Below are 12,500 nucleotides of genomic sequence, written 5' to 3' on the forward strand. Positions count from 1 at the left end.
ATGAGAGTTGCTTGTTTGGTGACGGTGTCCCTTTGACAGTTCCTTGTAAGAAGAAATTAAATAAAAAACACGAATAAGGCCACCGAATCTTCCTCTGGGAATCCTATACGCAAGGGCAATCATAGATATCAGTATGCAAGAATAGCTCCGATGTAAAACGTATTGTAAGAAAAAAGGTAGGATTACACTCTAGAGATCAAGAAACTGGAAGAGGTGAAAATATATAACTATACTAGCTGACAAAGCAATAGTCTTAGTAGCAAAAGACAGTAATGTAACGTGGTTAGCGGGATATAACCACGGCACTGATGAAAAGTAAATGTTGAGCTATAGAGCAGTTTTCAATTGAGTGTCGTAAAACCAAAACCAAAGTAATTACTTTGGCCAATCAAAAAGGTTGGAGACAATCCAGTAAACCAATCAAACTGCTCGAAGTAATTACAAGTAGCCGACACAAAGCGCGGGAAAATGTGCACGCGCGAGCCACGATTGGTTTTAGTTTCACTTCTGATTGTTTGAAAAAATGGCGCGAGAACTTTGAACCGATCACTGAGTGAAGTAATCATAAACCAAAGTAATTCACTAATTACTTTCGACACTCAATTGAAAGCCACTCTATTATATTTAGTGAATTGTTGATGACAGTTTTTTGTAAAATATTACATACCCATATAACCGTTACAAGGTGGAGTCCTCACTGATAATCTTGTTGGGCCAGCTGGAGTGCGGGGTACCTGGTTCTAAAAAGATACCAATCAAAATTTGTTGTACCAGGAGAAGACTAAGATACCCGATTTTGCCTTGATGTTTAATAACGTCGGGGCTATAGATACTATAAGCGAACAATGTTGAATCTTTACCAATCAATTCCACTCTACCTGCCACTGATGTGAACCTTTATTTTCCTTTTGAGAGCTGTTGGAAAGAGAAACGTCTTGAATAAATAAAATAAATCTACCTTGTCCCTAGCATTTTATTTAAAGTGGTACGAGTTATCCAAGCCCTTGATCTGAGAATTTGAAAATTCTCCTTCGTTTCAAATATTTACCTATTGGGTGGGGTTCTTCCGTAAGGTGAAGCAGACGAATGCTGGCTGCCAGTCGGGGATGGGGTGTGACCTGAGATATAAAAAGCACCGACGATTTTAAGGTGGCAAAGACAGCATTACTGGGTTGTAACTGATAACAAAACTAATACGAAATAGCGCCAGCAGTCATTTTGTTGTTCCTAGTTGGGTCCCTGACGAGCCACTGCATTTTCTTTTCTTTTGATGGATTATCTACGGTAAGGGTTTCGTATCAATGTCCAACGAAAAAAAACCCTGAAAGGAAAAATTACCTTGACCTTGATACTGTTAGTGAGAGGGCACCCAGCAAACTAAATCAGGCTATCTTCTTTCGATCAAGATTCAAGATTACTCTCCAGGGGGAAGGAACAGAGAAGGTTATTTCTGGTGAAGGACTACCGACAACACTTGCTACATTAAAGGCAGGTGTAGGAAAAAGAACTGCGCAAAAGAAACTGCTACCCAGGTTCACTAATATCGGGAATACGCAATGACCAGACTCGATTTGTGATAGTTCAAATCATATTAATATTATTGTTTAGCATTTAAACGATTCAAGTCTAAAGAGAAAAACTGGTTTTCCTTTCTGGTTTCCCGGATGACAGACCACGTAATGTCATGTCATAAGTGTTTGCAGTTCCGGTTTCTGGCAAGAATCTCTATATCCCAACAAGACTATCTAGTGAGTGGTTTGGATGCAATTTAATTCACCTCTTTTCACTGGGGTGACTCCGGGCGAATTCCGATAGTTATGAGGTGTACCAGGTCTGCTTGAACTACCGGCCAGTAGCCTCCTCAAGTGACTGTTTTCTTCCCGTAGGACCGCAATTTCCCTGCGTCCGATTTCATATGTTATCAGAATCAGAATATTAAAAGGTGAATCAAAGAGGAATGCGACAAGATGATCAGTTATTATCACCAAAGTCGCTCTTTTTGTGTCTAACGTTTAAACTCGTAATGAGTTCCATATCATTAATACATCTCATTAATTACACAAAAAAATATAAACTAGTTTTAGATGATCTTGCACTTGATTGCTTTTTGCAGCAATGATGAAACTTCAGTGACAAATTAAGGCCTATCAGAAAAAAGACTTTTCAGTTATTTTTTTTAATTTTATCGGTCTTTTCAAACAGGTTGAAACGGTTGAAATATAATCCCACTTGGACGCAGCCCTAGCTTTACAAAGAAGAATTTTAATTCTTGCAAATATGAAACCAATTTTGCCTCTATCGCAACACCCCGGTAATTTTTAGTGTCTTTGTCTTCAGTCAATACAACACCGAAATAATTATACACCGAAACCGAAACGAGGTGATAGATAACATGGAGGGTCAATTACCTTTCGAGGTCCTGTAATCTCGACATCTTCTGATGCAGTATTTCAGTTGCCAAAACCTTCACAGCATCAAAAAATTAAAGAAGGACTACTGTTAAACGTGTTTATGCTACATAACGAATAACGTCCAAGGTTAAATTCGATTGAATGAAAAGTTAACCAAATTCTGAAAGCCATTTGTAAGGTCCGCTACCATCATCTTTCTGGTCTGTGAATGTAAAGGTTTTGTTCATAGTGGAAGTGCACATAGCTATCAAGCGAGTTCACAGGCGTCCCACTTTTAACAACCACAACTTACCAGAAACATGATTAGGAACGCCAACTGGCAGGAGGCAACCAGTTGCTTATTGACAAAGCGTGGTAGAATTTAATCCGGTACAGCCGGAAACAAATCCAAACCAGAGGCTAAATCGGGATTTGATCCCGGAACACTAGACGCCGCCTCCCCAAAAAAGTCCGTTTTGCCCAACCTGAGGCTAAAACCCAAGACACTGAGATCCAGGAGTCTCATGCTCTACCGACTGAGCTACCCGGGCTCCTAGCTCCTCCCTAGTAACAAAAGGCGGGCTTCCCCTTCCTAAGAGGTGCCTGATGATTGCTACAAGCGTTCCTTAGATCTCCAAATAAACCTGGTGAAATGAAGGCTGGTATTAGCCAGCCGAAATACATTTTCGCGTTGTTTTATCAGTCGTGTAGTAGTCTACTCGACTTTCATAAATGCAAAAGGGGCCGCGGAGAGGGAAGGCCCCCCCCCCCCCTTACTTTTTCTATACAGTGTTTTTGGCTTGATCAGACTTAGTAATTTGCACTACTCGTACATATAGCAAGACCTAGCCCCCCACTTTCAAACGTAAGTGTACTCCACGGCCCCTGTACATTGTATGATGAGAGGAAAAAGGGAGACTGAGAATATCAGAAGGTAAAAAAAGTTAAATGCGTCCAAAAACACTATACCTTTTTCTCGTTAGCTGCTGCCAATCGCTGTCTGTGGCTCTTTTGAAATTCCATAACCTATTTTTTCGGTAAAATGTGAAAAGATTCGCAACATTCGATAAAACCAATGACACCTACATGTAAGAAGTGCTTTACACAATCAACGAAATTTTTCAACAAATTTCTGCTCAGAAGGCTAGTTCTGTAGCCATTAAAAACTTATCTTCTAATTTTGGAATCACAAGCTATCTACCTGCGACAATTGGGAGTGATACTTTTTGGACAAATCGGCTGGGTCGGTGAAGTACATCTCAACTTCCGGTTTCATCTGTAGCAAATAAAAAAAGTTTGAATCATTCTATACACCGATACTTGTTTTCATTCACCAAATTAACGTTTGTAATAAAAATAAAATGAAATCAACTTAAAGCTTACCTGTGATGATAAAACGATTGAGTTGCAAGCTCGCTTGCACATTGTACAATGGTTTGGGTTCGCTAAAGGAAAAAAAAAAGAACAAATATTTTCTTTGCCTTGATTGGGACAATATTCTGATCTTTTTTGAGACCGCTTGGTTTACTGCGTTTGTCAAATTCAGGAAAACAGAATGATTTTCCAAAGCCATTTTTACGCAACTTCGTACCTCTTAAACAATCGTTGCAATAAATATGCCCACAATTCGTCAAAGAAAATCTCTTTCCCCCTCCAGGTCGAACGAAGCAGCTATTGCAATGGACCCAATCTGCCATACCACGAATTATAATGCTAAAAGACTAGTTTGAACCCTAATAAGTTGTAAACAGATTTGCTTTCTTGGCAAATAATCACTCACGGAGTCTACGTTTCGCGAGTTGGTTGGGAAGTTGAAAATTGGCGGGAAATATTGAGCGCCCGCGTCCACAGTTGGTACTCACTCAGGGTGGGGACCCTCAGTAAATTCGTTTGTTGTAAGTTCGAAGATTTTTAAAAAGACCTTCTAAATTTTTTGATGTTACTGTCTGTAAGTTACCATTGTAAATTCATCATTCGCGTCACACAGTCTTGCTTTCACGGTCTTACACCAGCGATTCCGGATGGTGCAAGTGCTAGCTACACTCTTCTCAGTACTCTGTTTGCAACAAAGAAAATAAATTAACGCAGAAACAGTTGTGAATGAAAATTTTATTTCATCTTAAGTTATTAAGACCATTCTAATGCCTAGTTCCTTTTTACAAAAACTAACTGTCAAACAGAGTAAAGGAGGAAAATAAATAACAAACTAGATATTTTCTGCCAAAATTATAAAGAAAAATCTGAAAGAAACAATTCAAACTTAACAGAAACATGATTAAGAATCCCAACCGGCAGGAGGCAACTGGTTGGCTATTTACAAAGATTCGTAGCGTTGAATCCGGGACAACTGAAAACAAATCCAAACCAGAGGCCAGAATGGGGTTTGAACCGGTGGCTTTATACCGCATGCAAACCCAATGCCCTAACCACTGGACCACACCACCTCCTTGGAAGGAAGACCTCATAGGAAGGAAATAGGATATCCTATAAGGCTCCAAATAAAAACAGGAGCTGAGACTCTGAAAACTTCCTAGTTCAGTGATTTTAAAGGGCATGGTTAAAAACAGCGACATCTTGGTTCATCTTGTATATGTATATCTTTCAGGTAAAAAATTAAATCAGCAATGCAAACCAGGTTGAAAACTGGCTGTGGGCCAATTTAATGGTTCGACTACCGTATATTGGCATCAGAAATTATTTGTTTTACTGCCATGGGCAGAAAATAGAGAAAATAGGGATTTTCCTTGAAGAATAGGAGATAACAGTTAAATACATGAAATAAACAAAAAATAAAAAGTTGACACCTTCGAAAAATTACCACTTCAGAACATTTGAATGAGTGCCCTCCCCAACAGGCATTGTCTGGGAGTCTCCAGAGGGGATGATATTAAAAATTCAGACAACATATCTTCCTTATGCTTGTATTTATTTTCTTAAACCTACTCATTGTTTCTGGCATTATGTTTGGTTTCCTGGAGGATTTCAGCATTTTAACAAATGATCTAAGTGAAATTCCATTCAAAATGGTAGGTTAGGAACTGATCCTTAAGGACGGTGCCTGCTATTGTTATTTCGCATGTGGTGTGCACATCTCGAGATACTTGGATTTCCTATGGGTGGTGCTGATAATACAGGGATATCTTTGTGCGGTTCAAAACTATGCGGAGAAAGCAGAACTTAGCAAGTGCTCTTGGTATCCAAAAAGAAAATGGGGGTAACCACGCATTTTTCAGAGATAATTAAGCTTCAATTTGGAAAAAAAGCCATACATTGCTTTGTGTTTTAAAGCTTTTTACAAATATTGTTGATTAATTATCTTTGAAAAACGCATGGTTACCCCCAATTTTCTTTTTGGATCCCAAGAGCACTTGCTAAGTTCTGCTTTCTCCGCATAGTTTTGAACTGCGCAAAGATATCCCTGTATCTGTATCCCTGTATTATAAGCCCAATTTTCTTTTTGGATTTCAACAGCACTCATTAAGACCTGCTTTTCTCACATATTCAGTAAACCACGCAAAAATACCTTTGAATTAGTAGGCACTGTCCTTAAGCCATCAAACTTCACAGGAAATAATAATATAAATTAGTAGTTTTTGGCAATAATAATAATAATTATTATTGACTATGCTGATGTTATTTTCAACAAGCTTGTTTTTTTTTAGGACAATATTATCCAACATGTAATTCCATGCTTTTTAAAGGCTTTTCTTGTAGAGTAATTTTTTGGGTTGCAAAGCGATCAATGGACATGAAGTTTTTCTGAATATAATTTACAATTGCAGTTCATGGCAACTGATAATTTTAGAGTGAAGTGATTTTCAACAATGTTGCAATTTAAAGATCTCCAAAAGGTTCTCAGTGCCAAACTTTAAAAACCCTAATAAATTTAGTAATAGAATTTTTATAATAATAATTATTATTATCATTGAAGAACTTATGGTGAGTAAAATGGGCGAGTTACATTAAGCAAGAATAGGAAAGCGGATAGGTACAGTTGTATTATCAAAATAATAACTTTACACACTTTATCACTTTCATCTTTACACACCTAGCCATACAATGTCTGAGAAAACATGTCTTTTGAATCTTTCTTGCTCCTTCACAGAGCCTTCATTGGATTCCTGGCTTGTTGTAGAGTCTGTCTTCTTGCCAATCATTTGGTAAAGTAATGAAAGGCAAATAGCTTTATCCCAACTAACTTCCATGCAAGTGTCATTCTCTATTATCTTGTACATGAATCTGCCCAGTTTCAGGGTCAACAACTTTTGGAGCTTTCTCTACTATCTCTGACACTGTAAAAGCTTTCTTTTTGCTGAGCTTTTGGCATTCCTTTATGACAACAAGATCTCCTCTTGTACACTCGTTACTTTCATCATGGGCAAAATATACTTTTCTCTCATTGAAGTACTGAAATTAAAATAAACAAATACCGGTAAATCGTTGCAATCATTATTCTTTTAAAAGATGATTTTGCTGTCAGAGTTTGTCTAATGTTAAAGGATTGAGAATGGATTGAAGTTGGTCAAAATTACATATGTCATTGTAATTTGAACCGTGTTAGATCCTCAACTAAGATGACAACAAAAAAAAAAGTATTTTTTCAGAGGCTTGCTTGGAGCTCCTTATGAAGTTGGTTATCCAACTGCTATTATTTTGCCTTCACTTCACAAGCCTGCTCTAAAAGATTGCAAAGATGATGTATTCATTACATTTACAAGGAAAGGTTACGTTTATACAAACGTTGGCCGTGTAGCACTTATAATTATTTTAAACAGAATTAACTGAAGAGAGTGTAGTGTAACGTGAAGTGCTAGATTTCTATCCCATATGAACCATGTGAGCGTTAGCCCTACTGATGGAACTGGGCCCACACCAGGACAGAGAAAAACTCTGACCAGGGTGGAAATTGAACCCACGACCTTCGGGTTAGATGTCTGCCGCTCTACCGACTGAGCTACAAGGTCAGACGGGAGCAGGCCGTGGGAACCGAAGATGTTAAAGTCACGGCAATTAACATGTACAGGTACAAGGAAAGGTTACGTTTATACAAACGTTGGCCGTGTAGCACTTATATTTTAAACAGAATTAACTGAAGAGAGTGTAGTGTAACGTGAAGTGCTAGATTTCTATCCCATATGAACCATGTGAGCGTTAGCCCTACTGATGGAACTGGGCCCACACAAGGACAGAGAAAAACCGTGACTGATCTTGTAGCTCAGTCGGTAGAGCGGCGGAGATCTAACCCGAAGGTCGTGGGTTCAATTCCCACCCTGGTCAGAGTTTTTCTCTGTCCTTGTGTGGGCCCAGTTCCATCAGTAGGGCTAACGCTCACATGGTTCATATGGGATAGAAATCTAGCACTTCACGTTACACTACACAGACTCTTCAGTTAATTCTGTATTCATTACATTGTCAACATCTTTTGGCTGTTGTTTCTCGGCCTTTTAAGCCAGCAGGTCTAAAACGTAACACAGGTCATGGGTCACTGGTCAATGTACATGGGTGTCAGGTTGTGTTGCCCCATCGCCTTGACGCCCCAAGTTACATCGCCTCAACTTAAGTCTAGGGTTAGGGTTAGGGTTAGGTGGGGCGACACAACCTACATTCATGTATGTGTCACCAAACTCAAAATAAACAACACCAAAAGTGTCTCCAAGCTAGCCCTAATCACCCTACAAAAGTGTTGTTTTTGGTCTAGGGAACACTTTTGGCCTGTGGAATGTGACCTGTATTTTAGGCTCGCCTCTTGTTAAGCTGATCTGCAGATCAGTTATAGCCAACTACCGATACCAACTTTGACAATAGACCATTTTACTGTTGTAGCTAAGTTACCTGGCCTACGAATGGAATCGAGGCTGCCGGTGACCCTGTTTTGATACAAACCTCCGTGCTTTTGTAATGTTAATACGGACTAATTAGAATTACAACAACACAATTTGCATGATAAAAGCAGTCTGGGCTGTGTCAATGCAAGGCAGCCTCGCAACCATTCATAGGCTAGGTCGCAGAGCAAACAACTGTAAAATGGCCTATTCAACTGTTGATGAAAAACAGTTCTCCTTTGAGGCTGTACATGTCAGCCGCTTAGAAGGAAAAGTTAGCCGCAATAGCAATAGAAATAGAAATGGCTGTCGAAACAATGGTTCTTTTGTTCTGTGGTTGGCAAAATTTAAATCTCAAAAGAACTGTTTATAATTAAACATGCACAGTGAATATTCGCTATAAAAAGTCATATTCTTATTTCTCAGCTCGGCTGGGCTCTCGGCTTTCTTCACCGAAATACGAGAGTGGCAAGAGCGGCATGAACACATTGGGCGTTCGAATTATAGGTAATTCCAGTTAGTCTGAGCAGCCAGTCTGAGCAGAAATAATTTACTCGACCGCCTTGATATAGCACATGCAGCGAATGTATGTTTGCCTTCTGACAGCCTTCCGTTTGAAATTCCGAACAGGAACACTTTTGACATTCAAATTTAAGATTATTATCGAGTCTAACCTTTCTTAGTTTTCGGTATAAGACCATTCTAGTTACCAAAACCTTGGCTGTTTTATCCATTTTTGTACCAATAACAGTTCCCACATACTGCGCCATATTGGATTTTCCAAAGTTCAGTTCATGTAAGACTAAATAAAAACCTCATTCTTTCCCAGGATTTCACGTTCCAATAACTTCCGCTACGTTCGCTACGTGAGGCTACGTGACCACACTTTGCAGTTCTTGTCATTTTTGATTTGTACTGACTTGCTTGTTTGTATGGTGAAGTATTGAATTATTTGATGTGCTGAGAATTCGTAGGGAAAGGCAACATGCAGGCGCCTTTTTACCCGCCGCCTGCTACACCAAAGTCGTCTCAATGTGTTACTCGTGTCCAGCTAAATATATCTTGCAGGAACTTAAGGGACAAAGATGTCATGTCCAAGTCAGATCCGATGGCAGTTGTAATGATCTTTAAAGACGGCAATTGGTTTGAGGTAAGGACTTAAACCTAGGTTATATGGTTTCCATTTCGCCACCGATAGAGACAAAAACAACGCCCATGAACGCCATGCATGATTGAGAGTGGCAGCTGGCTGCAAATTATCTGCTCAAGTCAGACAGTCAACAGGTTTATCGTGGCCTAACCGCGAAATACTGCCAGTCACGCAATATTTTCTGCGGTAGCCGGTACGCAGATACAAATTTTAATTCTAATATTCCAGAGTAAGAGGAAAGTAATTTTTTTGACTTAATTTAATCCTAGTTTTCATTTGAATATGAATAAATTTAATTTGAATTTAATTCTGATTTTGATTCGAATTTAAGGACGTTCGCACCCAAAATGTTCCCACGTACAGATTTTTTTTAATTGCTACGCAGAAAAGTAATGATCCATTTTTGCCAAAAAGGCCAAAAAAAAGGGGGGGTCACCGTGCTCGTTTTCGAGATCATGAGGTGCACTTTTAGAAGATTGCATTACTTTAAGACGATTTTAGCTTACAACTGTCAGCAATAAAAAAGCTACATAAGTGAAATTTAGATCAGGTAAACATACTCAATTCAACGTAACTAATATAACTAAATTAACCTTTGCAGCTGATGTCTTTTTCTGAGGTGAAATAGACCTTGAAAAACGATACATATTAGTCTAAGAAAGAAAACCTTGGTCGCACGAGAGCATAAAAGGCGAAATACCGGTATTTGTAATTTCTCACGCACATATTTTTTTTGTTTTTTGTTAAAATGGACAAAAATTATCAGAAAAGGAAGTGATCTACGGAAAGAAAAATAGGGTCACCGAGCATTCAAGAGAGTAAAATCGCTGCGAAGTTCTCAAAGCGATTGTATATTCACACTGTCACTTCATTGCAGGACATTTCCGAGAAGACCTGGGTCAACAGCTAATTCCCATGATGCCACACGCTTTCACGTTCCATTCTTGTGGAAAATGTTTGTGCTTTAGCATTGTGTTCACCTTCGTGGTCTGCAATGCATGACGTGTGTGTGACAAGCTTGAAAAAGTGCGCTGTAGCAATGGGCGCGCTAACATCCTTAATTATAGTTCTAGTGTGTTATTCAAGCGAGAAAATGGTCAAAGTTGTCAGGCATTTTGCAGTTACTGTGATTTTCTGTAAATATGTTTTCTCGACTTTGTGTTAGCCGTGAAAACTTTCCTAGGTACACCATTGTCTTGTTGTGAATTGGATTGCCTGTGCCACCAGGAACTTACTTTGCGTTAAAATAATAGCAACAACAATAATAATCATGATTGTAATGAAAGAGATATTCTATGTTATACCCCAATGAATGAAATGATATGAGGAGGTTATTTTGATAATTAAATATCTTGTTCATAACAATAACAACTAAACAACAACAACAACAACAACAACAATAATAGTAATAGTAATGATAATGATAATAATCATAATAATGATAATAATAATAATATCAATAATACAAAGTTACTACAGGCCACAGTGGTGGAAGCTGAGTTCTCTCAATAGCTGTTATTACAGCTGAGCCCATGTTTCTGCAGCATGTTTCAGGTCAACCAAGTTATCACATGAAATGTGAAAAAAATGAGTTCTACTTCCTGTGCAGAATTTGCGTTTTTCTCAGACAAAGAGTTTCTGACTGGTACATGTAATTGGCAAAGAATGCCATGATGGTTTCACACAGTTGGTGTTGTTTAATACTTTGGTTAACACATCCATGTGCTATACAGTGCCTTGCCATAGTTTCCATGATAAAATTAGGCCAGACAAACATCAAACTACTCAAAAAAAAGCAAAGGAATAGTCAAGAATCAAGAAATCATGCAGCCCTTCGATAAGAAGTGTTCTTTTGACCCGGAAACGCCTCGTTTTTTTGCCTACTGGAATGAACACCGCTGAGATGTGGACTCAACTGTAATAACAGCTACTGAAATGTGCTTTTTAATATTTAACATTATTATTCACCAAAGGTGAGGTGACTATCAATGAAAAAAAAGCGAGACAAATTTTCAATAATCACTTATTTAATTATACTAATGTTAAATACTATTTCCCAGAGCTGATAAACCTGGATTTTGTTGCAGGCAGCCAAAAGTGTTATGCTTACATGTTGTATTTTTATTCTTCATCTCATCAACAGATCGGCCGAACAGAAAGGCTGGACAACACCCTAAATCCACGGTTTTCAAAGGCTGTTACTGTTGACTACTTTTTTGAAGAACTGCAGAAGTTGAAGTTTTTCATATATGATATTGATAGTCCTTCTGGTAACTTAAAGTCTGCAGATTTCCTGGGAGAAATGGAAAGCACTTTGGGTCAGGTACAAAGTCAGAGCTATACACTGTAAATATTCATCTATTAATTTGAGAATTTTAACATCCAATAAAATTTTCTGAGGTTTCTTTTTTAAATTACATTCATCTCACAAAATAGATATCAATAAATAATTTATTCTCATCATTCATTTTAGCTTGTGTCGTCTGGAACGTACACTAAACCACTGGTGTTGAAAGGTACTACAGGGGGCCAATCAAGTTTTATAACGGTGAGTTATGTTAAGGGTACTTAAAAAACTTTGGTTTGACTTTCTTATTGTCAATGGTGAATTTGGCTAGAATGTTAACTTATTAAGTGATATAATTTTCACAAAATGTCAGAACGTCTTTAGCAGCAAGTAGCTCAGGCAACTCAGCGGTTCTGTTGATGAGTCAAATTGAACAGTAGCATGAAGGTAAAAATGATTGGGAAAGCTCTTGTACTGAAGTACCCTTAATAATGTACTTAAAATAAACAGTTCGGAAGTGCATCAATTTTGAGTGTTTTGTTTCTCAATTTGAAATGTTAGTTGCCATGGTAAATAATGTACGACTTTATCTCTACTAGCAGCAATTAAAGATAAATTGTTCATATTTCTCTGACATATCCAACTTGTTAAAAAAAATTTGATTCTTCAAGTTTATTTTTGGTTTTGTCAGGTTGTGGCAGAAGAAGTTGCAGGTGGAAATGATGAGGTGTTTTTGCAGTTCAGGGCAGAAAAATTAGACAAAAAGGTTGGTTTCATTTTTAATAGATCTCATTAAATAAAAATTATTCATGTTTTTATGTTTGGTGTCTATATAATATTAGTAAAACCCA

General features: G+C 38.0%; 3 protein-coding genes across 3 annotated transcripts in view; 1 reads left to right on the forward strand and 2 right to left on the reverse strand.

The window, feature by feature from the left end:
• The window catches only part of LOC138010863 (probable E3 SUMO-protein ligase RNF212), a 7,083-nt gene extending 3,268 nt beyond the window's left edge, over positions 1-3,815 (reverse strand). Inside the window, exons 1-9 of the mRNA XM_068857893.1 lie at positions 3,774-3,815; positions 3,592-3,666; positions 3,360-3,416; positions 2,409-2,464; positions 1,778-1,899; positions 1,049-1,118; positions 879-915; positions 668-740; positions 1-42 (exon numbers count right to left, since the gene is read on the reverse strand). The exon at positions 1-42 is cut by the window's left edge and continues 43 nt beyond it. Of these exons, the coding sequence (XP_068713994.1) occupies positions 1-42; positions 668-740; positions 879-915; positions 1,049-1,118; positions 1,778-1,899; positions 2,409-2,464; positions 3,360-3,416; positions 3,592-3,666; positions 3,774-3,815 (574 nt within the window). The remainder of the gene's footprint in view (positions 43-667; positions 741-878; positions 916-1,048; positions 1,119-1,777; positions 1,900-2,408; positions 2,465-3,359; positions 3,417-3,591; positions 3,667-3,773) is intronic.
• Positions 3,816-6,470: 2,655 nt separating this feature from the next.
• Positions 6,471-9,039, reverse strand: LOC137992212 (small ribosomal subunit protein uS17-like). Its single transcript, XM_068837405.1, has 2 exons — positions 8,887-9,039; positions 6,471-6,797 (listed from the first exon to the last, which is right to left on the reverse strand). The coding sequence occupies exons 1-2, from the start codon at positions 8,980-8,982 to the stop codon at positions 6,603-6,605; spliced, it is 291 nt and encodes a 96-aa protein (XP_068693506.1). The 5' UTR covers positions 8,983-9,039; the 3' UTR covers positions 6,471-6,602.
• An 8-nt stretch (positions 9,040-9,047) lies between these two features.
• LOC137992204 (copine-3-like) overlaps positions 9,048-12,500 on the forward strand; it is a 32,332-nt gene continuing 28,879 nt past the window's right edge. Inside the window, exons 1-4 of the mRNA XM_068837394.1 lie at positions 9,048-9,362; positions 11,506-11,685; positions 11,836-11,910; positions 12,341-12,415. Coding sequence (XP_068693495.1) covers positions 9,198-9,362; positions 11,506-11,685; positions 11,836-11,910; positions 12,341-12,415 — 495 coding nt within the window. The 5' untranslated portion in view covers positions 9,048-9,197. The remainder of the gene's footprint in view (positions 9,363-11,505; positions 11,686-11,835; positions 11,911-12,340; positions 12,416-12,500) is intronic.

Source organism: Montipora foliosa, chromosome 1 (genome assembly GCF_036669935.1).
Source record: "Montipora foliosa isolate CH-2021 chromosome 1, ASM3666993v2, whole genome shotgun sequence".
Lineage (NCBI taxonomy): Eukaryota > Metazoa > Cnidaria > Anthozoa > Scleractinia > Acroporidae > Montipora > Montipora foliosa.